This window comes from Pan paniscus, chromosome 1 (assembly GCF_029289425.2).
Source record: "Pan paniscus chromosome 1, NHGRI_mPanPan1-v2.0_pri, whole genome shotgun sequence".
NCBI classification, from domain to species: Eukaryota; Metazoa; Chordata; class Mammalia; order Primates; family Hominidae; genus Pan; species Pan paniscus.
In genome coordinates, this window is record NC_073249.2 from 53,103,578 (window position 1) to 53,127,013 (window position 23,436).

General features: G+C 34.4%; 1 protein-coding gene across 2 annotated transcripts in view; it reads right to left on the minus strand.

The window, feature by feature from the left end:
* Positions 1 to 23,436, minus strand: part of CFH (complement factor H) — a 95,584-nt gene that overhangs the window by 46,853 nt on the left and 25,295 nt on the right. For both annotated transcript variants that reach the window (XM_034942976.4, XM_057301837.2), the window contains exons 5-9: positions 23,038 to 23,229; positions 20,911 to 21,081; positions 15,466 to 15,639; positions 11,087 to 11,281; positions 10,462 to 10,638 (exon numbers count right to left, since the gene is read on the minus strand). In XM_034942976.4, coding sequence (XP_034798867.1) covers positions 10,462 to 10,638; positions 11,087 to 11,281; positions 15,466 to 15,639; positions 20,911 to 21,081; positions 23,038 to 23,229 — 909 coding nt within the window. The remainder of the gene's footprint in view (positions 1 to 10,461; positions 10,639 to 11,086; positions 11,282 to 15,465; positions 15,640 to 20,910; positions 21,082 to 23,037; positions 23,230 to 23,436) is intronic.

Sequence of the window (23,436 nt, forward strand, 5' to 3'; positions counted from 1 at the left end):
CTTAGTTCATCATAACTAAGCAGCTTCTTGAGCTTCTCTCTGGGTCAGCCCCAGTGGCATGGGGGCACTGGACTGTAGGTAAATGACTGCAAGGAGAGTGGCTTGCCATGAATTTTTTTTTTCTTTTCTTTTTTTTTTTTTTTTGAGACGGAATCTCAATCTGTCTCCCAGGATGGGGTGCAGTGGCACGATCTTGGCTCACTGCAACCTCTGCCTCCCAGGTTCAAGTGATTCTCCAGCCTCAGCCTCCCAAGTAGCTGGGATTACAGGCATGTGCCACCATGCCTGGGCAACTTTTGTATTTCTAGTAGAGACAGTGTTTCACCATGTTGGCCAGCCTGGTCTTGAACTCCTGACCTCAAGTAATCTGCCCTCCTTTGCCTCCTAAAGTGCTGGGATTACAGGTGTGAGCCATCATGTCCGGGTGCTTGCCATGAATTTTTATAAGATTGTAAGGTTTGTATGCCTGCTGTGCAGCAACAGAATATACCAAGACAGTGGAGTTTGCAACAGAGAGTTTACCAATTGCAAGGTCACCAAACAAGGACATGAGAAGAATTCTCAAGACTCAAACCCATTTCACTGAAGCTTTCTGGGCAAGAATCTTTGAAGGGGGAGTGGCTGGAAAATTGAGGTCATCAATTGATTCGGGTAAGGGGGCTGAAATCATCAGGATATGGAAAGTACATTCTTCCCTAAGTTGAGTTTCTTGCCAAGCCTTTCAGAATGGCTGGCATCAGTAGTTTTGTTAGTATGCAGAACCTAAAGGAGAAACTCAAATGGAAAGTTTGTCATCTCATATTGTCTTAAATTTTATCTAAAGAACAGAAAAAGAACAAAGATTCTAGTGACAAAGATTATGTTATCCTGGACTAGTAATCGGTGACCAGCTATAAGGAAGTGGGTCAATGGAAAGCTAGCCTAATGATTACCATTGACTGTCCTACAAGCCTAGTTGAATTTTACTTTTTCCTCCTTAACTGTTTTTACAAATTTTTTGAGGATGTTTTCAATTTAAAAAAGGAGCAAAGGCAATTCAGTAAAGAAAACATAGTCTTTTAAACAAGTGATACTGGAACAGTAACGCATCCAAATGCAAAATAATAACCCTCTACATATTCCTCATACCTCATACAAAAATTAACTCCTATAACTAAGTGTAAAATGTTAACTTCTAGAACTGTATATGGCCTTGGTTTAGGCAAGGAAATTTTAGATGACACAAAGAGCGTAATCTATAAATGAAAAATGTGATACATCAAAATTACATACTTTTGCCCATGAAAAGAGACTATTAGAGAGAAAAGTAAAGCTACAGATGCAAGAAAAATATTTGCAAAATATTTACTCAGTGAAGGGCTTGTAGCCACAATATATCATGTAGTCTCAAAATTCCGTAATGGAAGAAACAACTCAATGGAAAGTGGGCAAAATTTAGACAGTGTTCACCAAAGGAGGTACATAGGTGGTAAATAAGTATAAAGAAGATGCTAAGCAGCATTAGTCACTAGGGAATGCAATACCATCACACACATATTAGAATGGATAATTTAATGGAAAAAAAAACACACTATCTCAAAGGCTGGCAAGGTTGCGAAACAACTGGAACTCACATACACTGAGTATGTGAAGGTACAATGTATGATCGCTCAGGAAAACAGTTTGTCTATTTCTTATAAAAATGAACACATATTTAGTATGATATTTGCTATGGGTTTTTAAAAAATAGCTCTTATAATTTTGAGATATGTTCCATCAATACCTAGTTTATTGAGTGTTTTTACCATGAAGGGGTGTTGAATTTTATTGAAGGCCTTTTCTGCATCGATTGAGTTAATTATGTGTTTTTTGTCATTACATTTATTGATTTGTATACGTTGAAACAGCCTTGCATCACAGAGATAATGGCGACTTGCTCATGGTGAATAAGCTTTTAGATATGCTGCTGGATTTGCTTTGCCAGTATTTTATTGAGGATTTTCGCATTGATGTTCATCAGGGATATTAGACTGAAATTTTCTTTTTCTGTTGTGTCTCTGCCAGGTTTTGGTATCAGGATGATGCTGGCTCCATAAAATGAGTTAAGGAGGAGACCTTCCTTTTCTATTGTTTGAAATAGTTTCCAAAGGAATGGTACCAACACCTCTTGGTACCTCTGGTAGAATTTGGCTGTAAATCCATCTGGTCCTGGGCTATTTTTGGTTGGCAGGCTATTAATTACTACCACAATTTCAGAACTTGTGTTTGGCCTATTCAGAGTTTTGACTTCTTTCTTCTGCTTTAGTGTTGGGAGCGTATATGTGTCCAGGAATTTATCCATTTCTTCCAGATTTTCTACTTTATTTGTGTAGAGGTGTTTATAGTATTCTCTGATGGTAGTTTGTATTTCTCTGGGATCAGTGGTGATACCCTCTTTATCATTTTTATTGTGTCTATTTGATTCTTCTATCCTTTCTTCTTTATTAGTATGGCTAGTAGTGTACTTTGTTAATCTTTTCAAAAAACCAGCTCCTGGGTGCATTGATTTTTTGAAGAGTTTTCATGTCTCTATCTCCAGGTCTGCTCTGATCTTAGTTATTTCTTGTCTTCTGCTGGCTTTTGAATTTGTTTGCTCTTGCTTCTCTAATTCTTTTTTTATTATTATTATACTTTAAGTTTTAGGTTACATGTGCACTACGTGCAGGTTAGTTACATATGTATACATGTGCCATGGTGGTGTGCTGCACCCATTAACTCTTCATTTAACATTAGGTATATCTCCTACTGCTATCCCTCCCCCCTCCCCCCACCCCACAACAGGCCCCGGTGTGTGATGTTCCCCTTCCTGTGTCCATGTGTTCTCATTGTTCAATTCCCACCTGTGAGTGAGAGCATGCAATGCTTGGTTTTTTGTCATTGCCATAGTTTGCTGAGAATGATGGTTTTCCAGCTTCATCCATGTCCTTACAAAGGACATGAACTCTTCCTTTTTTATGGCTGCATAGTATTCTATGGTGTATATGTGCCACATTTTCTTAATCCAGTCTATCATTGTTGGACATTTGGGTTGGTTCCAAGTCTTTGCTATTGTGAATAGTGCCGCAATAAACATACGTGTACATGTGTCTTTATAGCAGCATGATTTATGATCCTTTGGGTATATACCCAGTAATGGGATGGCTAGGTCAAATGGTATTTCTAGTTATAGATCCCTGAGGATCTAGACAATGACTTCCACAATGGTTGAACTAGTTTACAGTTCCACCAACAGTGTAAAAGTGTTCCTATTTCTCCACATCCTCTCCAGCACCTGTTGTTTCCTGACTTTTTAATGATCGCCATTCTAACTGGTGTGAGATGGTATCTCATTGTGGTTTTGATTTGCATTTCTCTAATGACCAGTGATGCTGAGCATTTTTTCATGTGTCTTTTGGCTGCATAAATGTCTTCTTTTGAGAAGTGTCTGTTCATATCCTTCACCCACTTTTTGATGGGGTTGTTTGTTTTTTTCTTGTAAATTTGTTTGAGTTCATTGTAGATTCTGGATATTAGCCCTTTGTCAGATGAGTAGATTGCAAAAATTTTCTTCCATTCTGTAGGTTGCCTGTTCACTCTGATGGTAGTTTCTTTTGCTGTGCAGAAGCTCTTTAGTTTAATTAGATCCCATTTGTCAGTTTTGGCTTGTGTTGCCATTGCTTTTGGTGTTTTAGACATGAAGTCCTTGCCCATGCCTATGTCCTGAATGGTAATGCCTAGGTTTTCTTCTAGGGTTTTTATGGTTTTAGATCTAACATTTAAGTCTTTAATCCATCTTGAATTAATTTTAGTATAAGGTGTAATGAAGGGATCCAGTTTCAGCTTTCTACATATAGCTAGCCAGTTTTCCCAGCACCATTTATTAAATAGGGAATGCTTTTCCCATTTCTTGTTTTTCTCAGGTTTGTCAAAGATCAGATGGTTGTGGATATGTGGCATTATTTCTGAAGGCTCTGTTCTGTTCCATTGGTCTGTATCTCTGTTTTGGTACCAGTACCATGCTGTTTTTTTACTGTGGGCTTGTAGTATAGTTTGAAGTCAGGTAGCGTGATGCCTCCAGCTTTGTTCTTTTGTCTTAGGATTGACTTGGCAATGCGGGCTCTTTTTTGGTTCCATATAAACTTTAAAGTAGTTTTTTCCAATTCTGTAAAGAAAGTCATTGGTAGCTTGATGGGGATGGCATGCTGCCAAAGGTAATTTATAGATTCAATGCCATCCCCATCAAGCTCTATTTCTTTTAATTGAGGTGTTAGGGTGTCAATTTTAGATCTTTCCCACTTTCTGATGTGGGCATTTAGTGCTATAAATTTTCCTCTAAACACTGCTTTAACTGTGTCCCAGATATTCTGGTACATTGTGTCTGTCTTCTCATTGGTTTCAAGGATCTTATTTACTTCTGCCTTACTTTCAATATTTACTCAGTAGTCATTCAGTAGCAGGTTGTTCAGTTTCCATGTAGTTGTGTAGTTTTGAATGAGTTTCTTAATCCTGATTTCTAATTTGATTGCACTGTGGTCTGAGAGACTGTTTGTTGTGGTTTTTGTTCTTTTGTGTTTGCTGGGGAGTGTTTTACTTCCAATTATATGGTCGATTTTAGAATAAGTGCTATGTGGTGCCAAGAAGAACGTATATTCTGTTGACTTCTGGTGGAGAGTTCTGTAGATGTCTATTAGGTCCAGTTGGTCCAGAGTTGAGTTCAAATTGGGAATATCCTTGTTAATTTTCTGTCTCGTTGATCTGTCTAGGATGGACATAGTATTGGGAGTTTTGGACCAGACAATCAGGCAAGAGAAAGAAATAAAGAGTATTCAAATAGGAAGAGAGGAAGTCAAATTGTCTCTTTTTGCAGATGACATGATGGTATATTTAGAAAACCCCATCGTCTCAACCCAGAAACTCCTTAAGCTGATAAGTAACTTCAGGAAAGTCTCAGGATGCAAAATCAATATGCAAAAATCACAAGCATTCCTATACATCAGTAATAGACAGAAAGCCAAATCATGAGCGAACTCCCATTCACAATTGCCACAAAGAAAATAAAATACATAGAAATACAACTTACAAGGGATGCGAAGGAACTCTTCAAGGAGAACTACAAACCACTGCTCAAGGAAATAAGAGAGGGCCCAAATAAATAGAAAAATATTCCATCCTCATGGATAGGAAGAATCAATATCATGAAAATGGCCATATTGCCCAAAGTAGTTGATACATACAATGCTATTCCCATCTAGCTATCATTATCTTTCTTCACAGAACTAAGAAAACTACTTTAAATTTCATATGAAACCAAAAAAATGTCCCATATAGCCAAGACAATCCTAATCAAAAAGCACAAAGCTGAGGCATCATGCTACCTGATTTCAAACTATACTACAAGACTACAGTAACCAAAACAACATGGTACTTGTACCAAAACAGATATGTAGGCCAATGGAATAGAACAGAGGCCTCAGAAATAACACCACACATCTACAACCATTTGATCTTCAACAAACCTGACAAAAACAAGCAATAGAGAAAAGATTCCCTATTGAATAAATGGTGCGGGGAAAATTGGCTAGCCATATGCAGAAAACTGAAACTGGACCCTTCCCTTACACCTAATATAAAAATTAACTCATGATGTATTAAAGGCTTAAATGTAAGACCTAAAACCATAAAAACCATAGAAAAAAACCTAGGCAGTAGGTTATTCAGGACATAGGCATGGGCAAAGACTTCATGACTAAAACACCAAAAGCAATGGCAACAAAAGCCAAAATTGACAAATGGGATCTAATTAAACTAAAGAGCTTCTGCACAGCAAAAGAAACTATCATCAGAGTGAATAGGCAATCTACAGAATGGGAGAAAATGTTTGCAATCTATCCATCTGACAGAGGTCTAATATCAAGAATCTACAAGGAACTTAAACAAATTTATAAGAAAGAAACAAACAAATTTATAAGAAAGAAACACCCATCAAAAAGTAGGTGAAGGATATGAACAGACACTTCTCAAAAGAAGACATTTATGCAGTCAACAAATACATGAAAACAAGCTTATTGTCACTGGTCATTAGAGAAATGCAAATCAAAACCACAATGAGAAACCAATTCACGCCAGTTAGAATGCCGATCATTAAAACATCTGGAAACCACAGGTGCTGGTGAGGATGCGGAGAAATAGGAAAGCTTTTACTCTGTTGGTGGGAGTGTAAATTAGTTCAACCATAGTGGAAGACAGTGTGGCAACTCCTCAAAGATCGAGAACCAGAGATACCATTTGACCCAGCAATCCCATTACTGGGTATATACCCAAAGGAATATAAATCATTCTACTATAAAGGCACATGCACACATATGTTTATCACAGCACCATTTGCAGTAGCAAAGATTTGGAACCAACCCAAATGCCCATCAATGATAGACTGGATAAAGAAAATGTGGCACATATACACCATGGAATACTATGCAGCCATAAATTGAATGAGTTCGTGTCCTTTGCAGGGATATGGACGAAGCTGGAAACCATCATCTTCAGCAAACTAACACAGGAACAGAAAACAAAACACCACGTATTCTCACTCATAAGTGAGAGTTGATCAATGAGAACACATGGACCTAGGGAGGGGAACATCACACACCGGGGCTTGTTGGGGTGTGCGGGGAAAGGGGAGAGAGAGCATCAGGACAAAGAGCTAATTCATGCAAGGCTTACAACCTAGATGACGGGTTGATGGGTGCAGCAAACCACCATGGCACACGTATACTTATGTAACAAACCTGCACGTTCTGCACATATATCCCAGAACTTAAAGTATAATAATAATAAAACACACACACACACACACACACACACCATTTATCTAACAAACCCAGTCTTAGATATGTATCCATGAGGAATAAATTTGTGTTTATATAAAACTGTAGATGAATATTTTTCTTAACAGCATGATTCACAAATGCCAAAAACAATGCAAATGCCCTTCAACACCTGAATGGATTAACAGACCATGATACATGATACAATGGAATAATACTTAGCCATAAAAAAAGGTGTTCTGGGTAGTGTGATGAAATCCTATGCCATTCAGCCCCATTCTCCCCAGAGCCTGAATACTTTCTTGTCTAGTGCATCCACAGTTTATACTACCTGCCTGTTAGTCACTTAGTAGTCTTTGATGAAATCCTATGCCATTCAGCTCCATCCCGCCCAGAGCATGAATCCTCCCTTCGTCTAGTGTATGCACAGTGTATACACCAGCCTGTTAGTCACTTAGTAGTATTCCAAGTTATCAGGTGGAAAAACATAGTCTACTTGGGTTTTATACTATTAATCATTTCGGGCATTTACTGGGGAGCCTGGAACATATCCCACATGAATAAGAGGGACTAGTGCAGCTTTTTTCTCTCACAGGTAAGTAGAGACTACTCTGTCTATCTTCAGAAGAATCATTCAGATGGCACTAGTAATTCAAGTTTTACAAGTCAAGAGAAATTGATATTCTGTGATTTATCTGGCAAATTTTTTATTTAAATGACTATTTTAAAGGAAACTACAGCCAGTTTGCATTCATACAGGATACACTCCAATATATATCTACTGTACTCACTCAAGTATGTTTAATTTTTTCTGCATATTTTCACAACATGGTTATGAGGAATTCAGATTTTATTAAATTGAAAAACAATGTGATTCACTGACAATTGACTGTACATGAAAATATAACGTTGATATCTCAATCTGAAGATGAAGCTAAGACTTGTTAATTATATGACAACCGTAAAGTAGCTAAATAACCTGACTAAAGTACAGGGTCTAGCATGAAGAGTAAAATAGTAACATTCTTAAGAATAACTTGAGCCAGACAAACTTGGGACAAAAGGAAGGAAGGAAGGGAGGGAGGGAGGGAGGGAGGGGACAGAGGGAGGGAGGGAAGGGAGGGAGGGAAGGAAGAAAGAAAGAAGGAAAGAAAAAGAAAGAAAGAAAGAAAGAAAGACAGAAAGACAGAAAGAAAGGAAGGAAAAGAGAAAGAAAGAGAGAAAAAAGAAAAAGAAGGAGAAACGTAGACAAAGAAAGGAAGAAAGAAAAAAGAATGAAAGAGAGAAAGAAAAAGAAAGAGAAGGAAGAGAAGGAAAGAAAGAAAGAAAGAAAAAGAAAAAGGAAGGAAGGAAAGAAAGAGAAAAAATAAGTAGTTGATTCTACAGTCAGCTCCAAAATCAAACCAAGAGGCATAAACCTTGATTGAGTTGTTTGATATCAGGAGAAATTGCATATCTAATCAAGGCATATTATTAGCCTCAATTAATCTGTGAAGAAAAAAATAAAAGTAATGGGATCATCTGACACTGAATGATGAGACAAAAAAGAGACTGATGAAGCAAAAAGATTTGGGTGAAAGGTCATGATTAGGGTGAAAAGTCATATCCATACTTATTAAAAACCTATATTAATTAAAATTCAGGGAGTGGAGGTTGAAGCGAGGCGAGATCGTGACATTGCACTCCAGCCTGGGTGACAGAGTGAGATTCTATCTCAAAATAAAATAACAAAATAAAATAAATAAATAAAATTCAATAGAGGGTCACTGCAATGCTGGTTAAAAAATTGTTTACTAATAGTGCAGAATACTCAGAGTAATAGTGATTGTGTGTGTGTATACACACACAATGTACAAAATATACAATAAAAAATATACTGTTTGAGAAAGGTACTATAAAAATTGTTAGGGAAATGTTGAGTTTACCATATTTCATTTAAACATGAAATACAGCCATTATCATGAATAAAATCAACACAAAATATTTTTAAAATATGAAAAGAAAAGGTAACATATAACTTTTTAGAATAAAGAATAGTATAGTGGCTCTATGTTTTTGAAGTATTCCTTTAAATAGAAACAAGAAACATTCGTCATGAAAAAAGATTGACTATTATGTAGTAAAATGAGCAACTTATGTTCATAATGCAGAAAAAAGGAAAGAAAAATACTAGCCACAAAGAGAATACATTTGCATTACATATAATTAAAAGAGATTTTATATTCAGAATTGTTAAGATGATTCCAACTAATAATACCAAAACTCTCAAAAAGGTAAATAAAGAAAATCAAACTGCATTTCCAAAGATTAGAAGCATTAAATACCAATTAAACTGTGAATATATATTCTAAACCCAGTTAGTGGTAAAAGAAATGCAAATTTACACTATAATGTTATAACATTTTATAGCCATTCAATTTGTAAATATTAAAATGTGACATCACCAATCATTAACATGTAAAAAAAGAAGTAACTGTTGATATAAATGTATGTTGGAATAAATACTGTAGGAAACCTTCTAGAGTAGAATATGCTGCACAAGATCCCAGAATACCCATTTGTACTTACATATACTAGAGAAAGTCAAATAGCTTTACTGTAAAAATGTCATATCACTGCTAGAATATATGAATTATTGGGTATCATCGTATTTACTTTCTATTTTAAACTATAATTGTATAATTATTTTGAGTCAAATGATTGATTCCAATGTACATATTAATATTGATATAGGAGTTGAGAAAAAATTGTTTAGGCAGATAATGAGGGTACAGCAGTCCTTGATAAGGTTTTTCCTTTTAATGAAAGGCAGCCCCCAAATCATTTTCTTTTCTAACAAGAGGAGCCTGTAAAATCGAACTGCAAACATAGACAAGCAAGCTGGAAGCTTGCAAGGTGAACGCCAGCAGTTGTGCCAATAGGAAAAGGCTACCTGGGACTAGGCATGTTCATATGGCAGGTGCATCTTCCTTTCTCTTTGCCAGCCACGTGTACAGTAAGGAGAAAGCAACATGGCGCTGGCCAGACAAAGATCCCATTTGATTAATAAGATTAGGGTGGGGCGGCCAGCTTCCTGGCATATTATGTAAATGTCACACCTAGTTTAACCAATCTTTGGGCCCTATGTAAATCAGACACTGCTTCCTCAAGACCGTTTATAAAATCCAGTGCACTCCACCAGGGGCAGGGATTCACTTTCAGGTGCCGCTGTCTCTCACAAGAGAGGAAGCTGTTCTCCTTTCTCTTTCTTTTGCCTATTAAACCTGTGCTCCTAAACTCACTCCTTGTGTGTGTCCACGTCCTTAATCTTCTTGGTGTGAGATAACGAACCTCAGATATTTACCCAGACAATGATGCCGCTTCTATACGACTTCATTTAACCAACAAGTATTGTGTTCAAATTCTTTTACTGTATTCTTGACTAATGCCCATTAATAGGAGAATTTATTTTACTATGTACTTATCAAGAAATTTGTATATTCATTTATACACAGTTGAAAAACCAAAAACTAAATAGGTCCATTGGTAAAACAAGGTGACATAAACATTTTGCCACAATTAATATAGATGAGTCTTAGAATGTCATCTATGTTACTTAGAAAGACATGGACATGCTAGGATTTCAGAGTAGTGTACTTACTGACACGGACGCATCTGGGAGTAGGAGACCAGCCATTCTCCATACATGTAACTGTGGTCTGCGCTTTTGGAAGAGCGTAGCCAGGATGGCAGGCAACGTCTATAGATTTACCCTGTACAAACTTTCTTCCATAATTTTGATTATATCCATTTTCCAAATAAGGAAAATAACATTTTCCTAAGGACCAGAACAATGATAAATAAATAAAGTAAATGAGAAACATAAATTTGCTCAAAATAGTATATTACAATTATTTTTACAATATTTAAATAAGATTGCATAAACATCCAAAAATAATGTATAACTGAAGACGAACTAAAGTTACTAACAAAGGTTTGCACAAAAGGAAATATCAATATTCAATATTACTTTTCTTTAGTTTTTATAATTAATAGATGTATAAATTATATAGATATTCTCATAAAGTCCCTATATTTATTTCTCCTGTGATTTTCAAGAAGAAATCCTCATAATAGAAAAGATCTATTTTGGTCACTTTGCTTGAACAACTCTTTTCTTGGCCCTATTTCTGTTACATAAGACAGGTGTAATCACTTATGTGCTCTCCTTTCTTCGATCTTTGAAAGTTTTATACATATATATAGCAGTTCAGAGGTTTACTTACTGAGGCATGGTACTGCTGGCGACCATCCATCTTGTGTGCAATGAATGTAATCCCAGTAACTTCCTGATGCAGTCTCAAAACGTTCATCACAGTAATAGGAGTAATATTTTCCTACAGGTACTGGAAAGTATGGTCTACGCATATTCTCATGATATAGACCTCCATGTTTAATGTTTGGATAATCACAAGGTTTCACTTGCAATAAAAATTTTAAAAAAAGGATAAAGAAATTTTACTGTAATAAACAATCATATTAGAGATAAATTTTTATCACTGAATTATATTCTCTTCTTAGTATAATTACACATTCCATTAGGGTTTCTAGGTCAAAACAAATGATAGAACTCAGATGACTGAGATATGTAACAAGAAGGTCTTTGTTAATGAAGATGAAATTATGTCTTGTGGATCACATGATGCGTAAATTTGTATGAAGGCTCTCCAGAAAGAAAAATGCACAGACCTATTTAATATATTTCCCTTAAATACACATACCCTATCCCTGGTTAATTAAATAAGCTTTTCGGTTGAGAAATATGCCAATTTTACCGCTTAGCTCATGTATTTCTTTCTTTCTTTCTTTCTTTCTTTTCTATTCTCATCAGTAAACAAGAGCCCTGCATTTTCTTCTCAGAACAATTCAATGTAAGAAGGTAGTATTTTGAGGGATTTAAGGTTTTTATTTGTTTTAGATTGAATTCATGAGCTGGGCGCAGTGGCTCACGCCTGTAATCCCAGCACTTTGGAAGGCTGAGACAGGCAGATCACTCGAGGTAAGGAGTTCGAGACCAGCTGGGCCAACATGGTGATACCCCGTCTCTACTAAAAATACAAAAAAAATTAGCCGGGCCTGGTGGTGCGCCCCTGTAATTCCAGCTACTTAGAAAGCAGAGGCAGGAGAATCACTTGAACCCAGGAGGCAGAGGTTGCAGTGAATTGAGATTGTGTCTTTGCACTCCAGCATGGGTTACAGAGTGAGACTCCATCTCGAAAAATATAAATAAGTAAATAAATAAATTAGGCTCTTTCCTATTTATTGCAGACAATGTAAAAATATAGAGAAACACAAAAATTTTTCTTTGATGATACCGCACAGAAAAATAACATAGTTAATTCATGCCTCAAATGATTCATTAAGCCAAGTTCTCCAGTCTGTATTTAACCAGAGAAACAGACTAGAAATATTTCTTCATATCCAAATAGTTAAGATTTTGATTAACTTTTTTGTTTGTTTCTAATTTTAATTGGAGAGAAAAATAATTTTGATGTCATAAAATATATTTAAGTAAGGTACAATATAATTACATTTTACTGAGTTATTATATATTAATTTTGACAAATACATTTGAGTGCTATCTTGTTTATTATATTAACAGGTTTATATATTTTTCAGAAAATTTGCTCTTTTCATGGGATTATTTATAGATTATCTAGTACTTTCAATAACAAAATGGTATTAATGTTTTCCATGAAATATGTTTCCATTTCAATAAACCTTATGCAATAGGTTAAAAAGAATTTCAATACACACATACACACACACACATATAAATATTCTTTTACATCTCCATCTTTCTTAAATTCTGTGATTTATTTTCTTTTGTATTTGATTAGAGAAATTTTCATGTAGTTTCTACATTTATTATGTGGATTATAAACTGAATAATTGTATATCTTAAATGTCTTTCTCTAATAAAGACTAGTGAATGATACTTCTTTCAGTATAGTTTCTTGGCCTACAATCCATATATCTTATAATTGATAGATTTTTTTCCCTATTTATCTGAAGCTCCCAGTGTTGAAATTAAAACATTTACTTAGTCTTATTTCTTTTAAGTAACATTCTACATTTTTCCTCACCACTTTTTAAAGATTTGGAATATTTTCTATTTACCATTGGATTTTACAAATTTCATCATGATTTGTTGAGACGTATTATTTAACAATAATTCTGCATTGGGAAAGCTTGAGTCTTGGATTTGTGGGAGCTGTGCCTCAAAGATCTCAATTGAATTTCACATTAAATGGTAGAGTAGAGATTTGAAAGCTTGTGGTTGATTTCAAAGCAAGTATGAGTATCCATCTTATTATGGTATTTCCCAGAAGGTCATAAAATAAAATTGTCCACCGAGATTTCTTTCCAAAAGGAATAAAAAGGAGGCATAATTAAAAACATATATCATTACCACAGGCTCGAGCTATTTAGCTATTCTCTAATTTGGTCACATTTACATCTGTTTTTATCCCTTTTACAAATTGATTCCTTGAAGCAAATATTAGTACCCACAGAGGGTCTCATCAGCGCTGAGAATAGAAGGACTTCAAATAGCTTCATTCTACTTGTTACACTTCTACAAATGTAGTTTTTGGTTTCACAGCATTTATGGTGTTTCCATCATAAAGTTGGCTCAAACAGATCTTAAAATTGATAAAAATATTCACTAATTTTTATAACTGCTGCTAATATATTCATACTGTAATTTATTTGACCCAAGTCCAGGATCTTAGAGTCAACATTGTTAAATTTCATCTTATTAGATTCAGCTTAGCACATAAGATTCTCTTTGAATGCTGAACTGCCCTAATGCAGATTCCTTATTATCATCCTCTGTATCATTCCAATTGTGAATTTGTACTGCACTTCCCCTAAATCATTAAACTGTTCAATGACACAAGTGAGTAATGAAGCAGGCCTGAGAATAAATTCATGCATCTGATAATTAGATATGGTTATTTAATGAAATTAAAAACTGATAAACCATATAACTCATCAACTCCTCTATCTTGTCCATGAGAACTCTAGATGGTTCATTGTCAAACATTAATAATTGAAATCCAAATATAGTTGGGTCTCAGTTGGTTTAGATACATTTGGGCTGAACTACATTGTCATAAGCCAACCATAAAATCATTAAATATTTTCCTCATAATTCTTATGCACACTGAAATCTGTTTCATACTGATAATAGCTTCCTCTCTTAGGGATTGGAATTATGCCAGGAATTAAAGTTGAAGTCATTAATCAATCATTTGTATCATATTTTTCTTTCATGGAATATATAGTTTAAGTGTAATACTTCTTGTCTATGTACTTCTAGATAGAAAGAAAAGAAATATGATTGTAGAGATAGAAAAAACATTAAAAAGGGGTAAAGGAGCATCCCAGAAATAAAATACTCTGTTGACTTGAGTGGTATTTTGCTACATGTGATGATTTTTGGAAATTACCTCCAACACTAGGAAATGACTAAGACTTGGAGTCCTTCAACACTCCTCCCTCCAAATAGTGGTGCCTAATTTCTCTCCCCTTGGATATATGCTGGACTTAGTGTCTCACTTCGAAAGAATAGATATGGCTGAAGTTAACAGTGTGTGAGTAGATAATTGATATGGTTTGGCTCTGTGTCCCCACACACATCTCATGTTGAATTGTAATTCCCAATGTTGAGGGAGGTGATTGGATCATACAGGTGGATCTCCCCCTTGCTGTTTTCATGATAGTGAGTGAGTTCTCATGAGACCTGGTTGTTTAAAAGTGTGTAGCACTTTCCCCTTTGCTCTCTGTCTCTCCTGCTCTGCCATGGTAAGATGTGCTTGCCTCCCCTTCACTTTCCACCATGATTGTAAGTTTCCTAAGGCCTCGCAGCCATGCTTCCTGTACAGGCTGTGGAACTGTGAGTCAATTTAACCTCTTTTCTTCATAAATTATCCAGTCTCAGGTAGTTCTTTCTAGTAGTGTGAGAACGCACTAATACATGGTATTGTGGCTTCCTCTATTCTCAGATTAGCAGTGCTGGAGAAAGCTGCCATTTATCAACTCATGGAAAGGCCTATGTGGTAAGGACCTGAGGCCTCCTGACAACAGCCATGTGTGTCAGCAATGTTAGAAGCAGATCCTCCTGCCCAGCCAAGCCTTCTGATCACTGTAGCCTGGGCCATGATCCTGATTGCAACACAAGAAGACAGTCTGATTCACAACTACTTATATAAGCCATTTTGAGATTACTACCGATAGAAACTGTAAGATAATAAAGGTTAGTTGTTTGAAGTAAATATGTTTTTGGGGTATTTTGTTACAATGCAATAAATAACTAATATAGTATGTGTTAGATGACATTATTTTTATCTAGTGTTTTAATTCAGATATTGGAAGAATTTATTAATTAGGGAAACATACATTCATAAACACACATACACATTTAATTTTGAGTAGCAAAAAATATGAGTTTCGGCAACTTCGAAAACTAAAGAATGCTTCCAACAGCCTTACTTTGTATATACAATAAGACAAATATTTGGTTTTATTGAGTCCCTATTTTTTATGTGTTTAAAAGAAATTTCAGAATTAAGAAATGGGTCAAGATATGAATGGAACTTACAGGTACATCTTGGAGCAGGTATCCAGCCAGTACTTGTGCATTTTGCTGTATTTCCCTGGGTTGCAGGATAAAAACCATTTCTACACTGGTACGTGATTTCATCTCCAGTTCTGTGTTTAATCCTTAAAGGTGAGTAGTCACCATTTGGAATATAAGGATTATCACATGTTTTTTCTGAAAAGAAAAAGGATATGTGGATAATGCAGAAATAAGTATCCATTAAAATTAATCATTTATATAAACATTTAAAAGTAGGTGTTATTTATTTGTCCTTAGCATAATATAAAATGGCATTAAAATGAACATATCATAGTATCCTTTCTGGTATATCACTTATTTTTCCCTTCACTATATTCTCATCTGACATATTTGTACCTCCTGGGCTCTTAATCCCTTCTTCTCCAAAGTCATCCCATACTTCATGATTTTCCATAACTGGCAATGTTCTCATCACATATAACTTCAATTCTTACTTTCACTTTCCTTCTATTCTTTGGTTTCTGTGGTTCTCATAAGGATTGTTTACAAATATTCAGTGTTTCTTCCTTCTGGACAATTGATAGGACTGCACAACCCTTCCTCTTTGAAGTAACTGTGGCCATGTGATTGCATAGGAGACTATAATAAAAGTGGAAGTAATATCTTCCACTTTAGAGAGAAGTTTTAAAAGCCATTGTGTGAATTTTTATGTTCTCTTTCCCAAAGATACCGCGATTAAAGAAGGACATGAAAAAAATGATGTTTCTGTCACTTGATTCTTACAATTAATACAATGAGTAAAGTCCCTTCTGATCTACATTGACAGTGAACATGAATGAAAATAAACTTCAGTCTTAATATCTTAAACATTGAGATACTGCATTACATTTTTCTTACTATAATAGGATAAAATAGCAGAGGGTTTGGAAAACCTTTTCCGTAAAGGGCCAGATAAAAGGTCTCTGCTGCAACAATTCAATTCTGCCATTATAGTACAAAAGTAATGAAAAACAATACATAAACAAATGAACATGGCTGTGTTTCAATAAAACTTTGTTTACACAAAGGGGGCAAGTTGTATTTTACCTGCAGCCTATAGTTTGCCATCCTTTGGCCCCGTGTATCTTAATCTATAAGGCACCTTCTCACTCCTTTCCATTAACTCTGCTATATCTCAATATTGGATCCATTTGCAAAATTCATTTTAAGATAAAATACTATGCATTTTAAGTATTGTAGAAAAACTATATGACCACTTATATTGGAGTCATATTTTATTTTGGACTAAAAAGCTGTGGCAAACATTCAGCATTGCTTGAAATCCATTTATATACCCCCAATTTATTTACTATTTGATTTCCCATGGTAAATGATCCATAGTCTCCTCTCTTTTCTCAAGCCACCTGAAACAATTGCCTCTTCATCAACAGATAATAAGTCTCCATTCACACAAAACAATTGAGACCAGCAGTAGTGAGTTTCCTATACTTCTTTCCAGCACTCCTCAACATTATCTGTATCTATACTGATTTAAGTCTTTAGTTTAGTCTTCAATGGTATAGTGTTGCTTTCAAATTCAGGTTAGCTTTAATTCTTTCATTTTCCTCTGTATTTTAAACCATTGTTTATTCCTTCCCTCTTTCTTACCTTATCAACCACACTCTTAAATTGATATGGAAGCTTTTCCAATTTTCAGTCCCTTCTCTCAACCCTTTGTTCAAGTTTAGCTAATGTACTACATTTCTCCTCCCCTTCAAAACCAAAATCCTTAAAATACCATTTTATAATTGCTGTCTCCACTTTCCCATCTCACATTTATTCTTTAACTCACTACTACCTAGTTTCTGACCTCTATTTTGTTGCCATTGCTCTGATAAAAGCTACCAGTGAGCCCAATGTCCAAATTCAGAAATGCTTTGCATTTCACATATTCCAGTCACTGGTACATATTACGGACTTCTTAATTATTTATTGAACTGAACAGATAAATCTCTGTAATATTTGACTCTGTTGATTACATACTTTTTGGTGTTCTCCATTACCTTATATATTTATGTTCTCCTGCTTCTCCTTGTCTTTGTCTAAGTGATGCTTTTCTTTTATATTTTATTATTTTCCTTTACTTTATATTTTTTGCTTCTCCTCTTGTACTTTACATAATTTTTTAATTTTTAGGCCCTGCCTACTTGTCACATCTCATCTCCTGCCATTTTTCTACTTCTTCTCTATACTACCACCATTCCTTTCTCATAAGTTGTATATTTAGTCAAACATAAAATTTTATAAAGTTTTAATTATTCATTATATATTTCCTCTTATCAATACCGTACTTCCACTGTGTCCATTCAGCTCCTAAGTTTATACTTCATTCTGACAGAATAAGCTTTAATATATCTCTATAGCTAACAGGATAATATATTTAGATTAGCAATAATTATATGAGAAACAATATGTATGTGACTTAATATACAAGTTTTAAAGCTTTACTATTTAAAAATTTTACTATTTTATGTAAAAATATGTCTTCAGTGTTTGATGTTGACACTAACTTCAAATGAGTCCTAAATGTGTTCCTTTTTTCTTTTTTTCTCTGTCACTTCATTCTTCTCTATCATATTTTCATATACCCATTAAAGTTCAGTTTATGTATCTTCAATTATTTTTCCTTATGATATAGCTCAATTTAATACCAATTTTTGAAGTCAAAAGCTATGAGATGCAAAAAACAAGAGTTTAACTAAGAAATCAATAAAATAATATGGAACAATTTTGTTAATTAAGAATAGAAAGACTTCTGGTGATTATGCTCAAGCAGCAGACATAAATCCTGTGATAAACCTTAATTTCCTACACTCATAATCTTTTTAAAAATACATCATGTTATTAAAACATTGCCCGAACCTGTACCTTTATCCAAAATAATACTTGAGACTATCCATATTTTCCTACTATTGGAAACAACCATTAGTCATTTGAAGTTAGAATACTAATTCAAGGTTAGCACTCTATGCTTTGAACCAATAGAAAATCCAATCTGTACAGGGAAGAGATAGATTCGGATCAAAGATAGCTTTCCTTTAGCAGTTCTTCGTACCTTTGATTGTTTCTATAAATAACTTTCTGTTACAGATTGTCCCTATTGGACACAGAGACCAAAGTTTTGACAATTCACCTTCAAATCAGTCCTCTGACGTGTATGTGCCATAGACCAGATTGAAGAAAATTAAAGTATTTAAAATTTAAGTAGATTATTTCACTTTAATATTATCTTATTATTTAATTCCAAACTTCTTATAGATTTAGAAGCAACAAAGAGAGTTTGAAGTTACCTGATTTCAGAGAAAATGATGTGTATAGATTTTGAATTCATCTTATATCAGCAAGTAGATCCTTGCTTTGTACCAAGAAAATAGTCGTATTTATGCTATATTAGTTGGCATACAAAGAGTGGAATTCTTTTATTAAGAAAGACTTCTCTATATCTAATCAGCGTAAAGTATATTTCAATAAAATAAAACGTGGTGAGAGAGTGTATGCTTAACTAATTTGGGATGAATCCTCCTTTATTTATATCGATTATTAGTGAACTGTCTTCTGAAAAGGAGTACCCAATCCCAGTGCCTTCTCTTGGTATCTCTTTTCCTAAAGAAAGCAGGACCTGCAAGCATAGTATTGAATATTCAGGTTTTACTTGTACTTGTGACTGAGAAATGGAAAAAAAATTATAAAAGAAAAATGTTTTATAAATGTAGAGTCTTTGAGGGGTGTGTGTGTGTGTGTGTGTGTGTGAATCAATTAGTGTTCAAGAGAAGCAAGGATAGAAATGCAGTAATACATTTAGGAAAAACAGATGGATCTCTCATTGTGAAAACAAATATGTGCTAAGGAAGAGTTTTAAGTAGGTATCAAAGTGAAGAAGTAAAAGAGATGAAAAAATCAGATGACTACAATGAGGTAGTAATGCTACAGAGTCACATATTCAAATAAAACTAAATTCCCAGAGTCTTATTTTGAATTCATTGAAAGCTGGAATGATGGTTTATTGTAATGTTTATCTTCAATACACAGCAAGGTCCTGATGTAAAATAAGTGGTTTATAAGTTACATTTTGATTACTGCATGGATAAATTCACTATAGATTTGAGAGGGGCTCTGGAAATAATATACTTCAGGTAGAAGTTAATGCCAAAGGACTTGTGCATGCACTTCCTTTGCTTAGGAACTACGAATGCCATGAAGACAAATAGTTGGACCCCACACACCATTAGCCAAACATGGATCTGATGTGGGTTATTACTGTCTCATGTTCATTAATTTCTTTCTAAAATATTCTCTTAACAGTGCCTAAAAGTAGAGATCACGCAATTGTGAAGAAAAATATGTTTTCCAAGGAGACACTTGTGGGCTCAAACCAAAATTTTTTTAGTGTATAAAATTAACCCAAAATTAACTATTCTTTTGTAAAAGAGGATTACTAAAGCACAGTTTAAACATGTATTTATGAATCATGGGATTTAAAGTTCAGAGGGCTCTTAAGGGTTCAACTCTTCTTTCTCTCACAGTATGGCAGTATCACCCTTTTAGATTTCTGGACCATATGTGGTAATACTGTTCCTTGTTTCACTAATTGCAGCAGACCTCATCAAAAGCAAACCCACTTATTTTATAAATGTTTGAAAATATCTCAAAACAGTTATCACCACACTATAACTGTGGCTTCTTACTATACATCTTATGGCATAATTTCTTAAAAGTCCGCAACTGTCTATATTCTCTCTTCTTGGCCATGATAGTTTGAAACTTTCCCGTTTAAAATGAAGTAGGTTAAGTAGAACACTCTATTCCAGATATATTTTTTGGTGGGCAAAGAGCACAGTTGAGATGAACTCTTTGGCTCTGTGTAACATCCCTCCATCATGAAAGTTGAGAGGTTTTTTTTTTTTTTTTGGTAATTTTCCAGCACCATCATCACCGTTGAGTCATACTGGGCCTGTTGTTAACAAAAATATTAACTTCCTTCAACTTAATTCCATTGTCAGTTGAGAGTTTCCTCACCTGGTATTAATACAAGTTACTTTTAAAGTATTTTAAAATATTCATATAATTTAAATAAATTCTGGGCATTAGTGGAGCAATCTACTTGTTTGAGAATTGTTATGTTACTGAGAATTAGGAAGTCTATTATAGTCCTCACTCTGATCCAGACATGGTTTTTGATGATAGACCAATGACTTAATAAGCTACTGAACTTTTCTGGCCCTGTTTATGTCTGTTTTCAGAGTGTGTGTATCGTACGAAGTGTACTCAAAATGAACCTTGAACACAGAAAATTCTATATGTTTTTTATAATAGTTTATTTACATAAATTAGCACTCTACTTTTGATTAAAATAAGTGGATTTATTAAAAGAATTAATTAAAATATGTGATAAATTTATAAAGATCCAGAAAATAAAGGTAACATTACCTTCACATGAAGGCAATGGACGCCATCCAGATTCAGTGCATACAGCATCTCCTCTTTCACTGTATTCATAACCCATGTTACATTTATATTGAAATCGTTCACTCTCCTTATAAATAATCTTCTGAGATATAGGAGATCCATTTATAACATCTGGGGATTTGCATGAAATTTCTAAATAAAAGGGATTAAATTCCAAAATGTTTATTGCAAATTAAAGGACTGTGACCAGGACATAATTATATGAAAACAGAAATGTTGTTTCCATCAGGTAAATCAGTCAACCAAACAAAAGTTCTGTTTTGACTTGACCGCTTAATAAATGATTTATCTGAAGAAAGTTAAAATTCTGATTAAAATTATGCTTCTGATTTTATTTAGTTTCAGGATAAATTAGCCTTCTTGAAATAAATAGTGACCAGTAACATTCATCAACTGTATAAATAAAATTGATCATAAATATAGTTTTATTGTGATGTTTTCACTGAATGACCTGCAAAAAATAACACATCTTCTAGTTATTGATAAGACAGGAATTATCAACAGGACTTTTTGTCAAAGACATTGATTTAACTCATTGTCATTACATCTCTGAAAAGTCACTGACCTGTTTTTGTGTCATCACTATTTAGCCAAGATTTCCTCAGAAAAAAAAAAAATGGCCATTATCTTTTATAACTTTTATTCCCACTTCTCTCAAACATTTTTACCTGGGATTGTGCCAATCATAAGTAGTTTCCCAAACTCTGTTCTCCCACTTTCTAATCCATTTTCCTTGTGTATAGCTTAATGACCTCTCAGGTAGACACATCGTAACTCCACTTGAAATCCTTCATTGATTCCCAAATCAATCTGAATAAAAGATGCGTTCTTCAGCATGGTGCATGCAGCACCTCAGCACTATGTATTGGCCCACCTTCTATTTATCACTGACTCATTCCCTACTTGCATCCTAGACTAAGGTGCCTAGGAACAATGGACAAGAATCAGTGGTGCTTCATGCTCCTTAAAGCCTCACTGCCCTTCCACTTCCCTTTCCCTGAACTCTGGTATGCTTTTGCTCTCATTTTCATCTACAAAATCTCGTTTTTTTCTTTAAGACTTAATCGTAGGCATCAGCCATTCCAGGAAGGTTTCACTAACCACAGGAATCTAGTTGTAAGGATGTAAATTCCATCCATGTACTTCTAAAGTACATAATATTTGCTATGCTGAATAAAAATATTAGATTTAACATAAAGAACTATTGTTGTTACAAAGTGTTCTTAAGAAGAGAAATTCTTTTATCTGTATCTAAGATAGAACAGACTTTAATAGTAAAAATAATTTAGATATTTTAGATAATATTAAAATATAAATATGCCAGAAACTTCTGCCAAACAATTATTGGTAAAATGAACTTGAACTATGGTACTACTAAACAAATCAACCACGATGTTTATCACAGAAGCCAAAATCTTTGATTGGTCATGATGCACAGGTTGGCAGTATTATGACTAAAAAAATCCTGGCTTACAGTTTACTATAAAACTTTTTTTAAGAGGCAACAATTTATTTAGTGGATTCTGTTCAATTCAGCAACATTTATAGTAAACTTGCAGTACAAATATAAAATAGGTCTGCTTCCTAAAAGTGTTATTCAAAAACGAATGTCATTCTAATGTATCTCTGGAAATACATAATGAATCTTTGGCTTTCAAAATAAAAACAAATGTCTATTCCATAAGTCTTACAGCTTGCAGCAGAAATACTTAGCATTCTATTTCAGCCTAAGAGGCAACTACAATGGAGTTATGGTTAAAGCATGGACTCTGGTGTCAGATAACCTACATTTAAATCCTAACTTGACTCTTTATGCCATGATAATCCAGGGCATGTGATTTAACTTCTTTGCACCAGTCTCTTCCATTATAAAATAAAAGTGATAAGAGTAAATAAATCATGGAGTTTTTTGAAAGTTAAAATGAAATGATGCATGCAAAGAACTTAGCTCAATTACAGGCAGATAGTAAGTGCTCAATAAACATTAGCTATTGTTAATATTGCTGATATTCCTTAGAATGAACGATGTTTTAAATGTATATTTACATTTAAAAAGCTAAAAATACTAAAACAGTAAGTGTATCTTACCCACACACTTTGGTTTCTCTTTACTCCAAAAACCATCGTCTGAACAATGCATTTCTTCATCTCCTTCAATCTTGTAGCCTGAGTTACATACAAACCGTACTGCTTGTCCAAAACGGTATTCCCGATCTGGTTCCATTGCACTACTGACAATTTTTCCATTCTCTGGTGCTGTCACTGGTAAACACTTCACAACTGAAGAAAATACATGTAATGTTTTCTAATGGAATTTTAAAAGTTTATTGTGAAAAATATGTGTATGTATAAAATCATCCTCAGGATAAGATTGGAGGAAATTACTTAAATTATTTTTAGAAGCATTTGATATACCTGTTTGCTAGAGATACTTTCCTCTAAGAAACAAGCAAATGGAATGTTTATTCCTGATTCTTTTCTATGGGA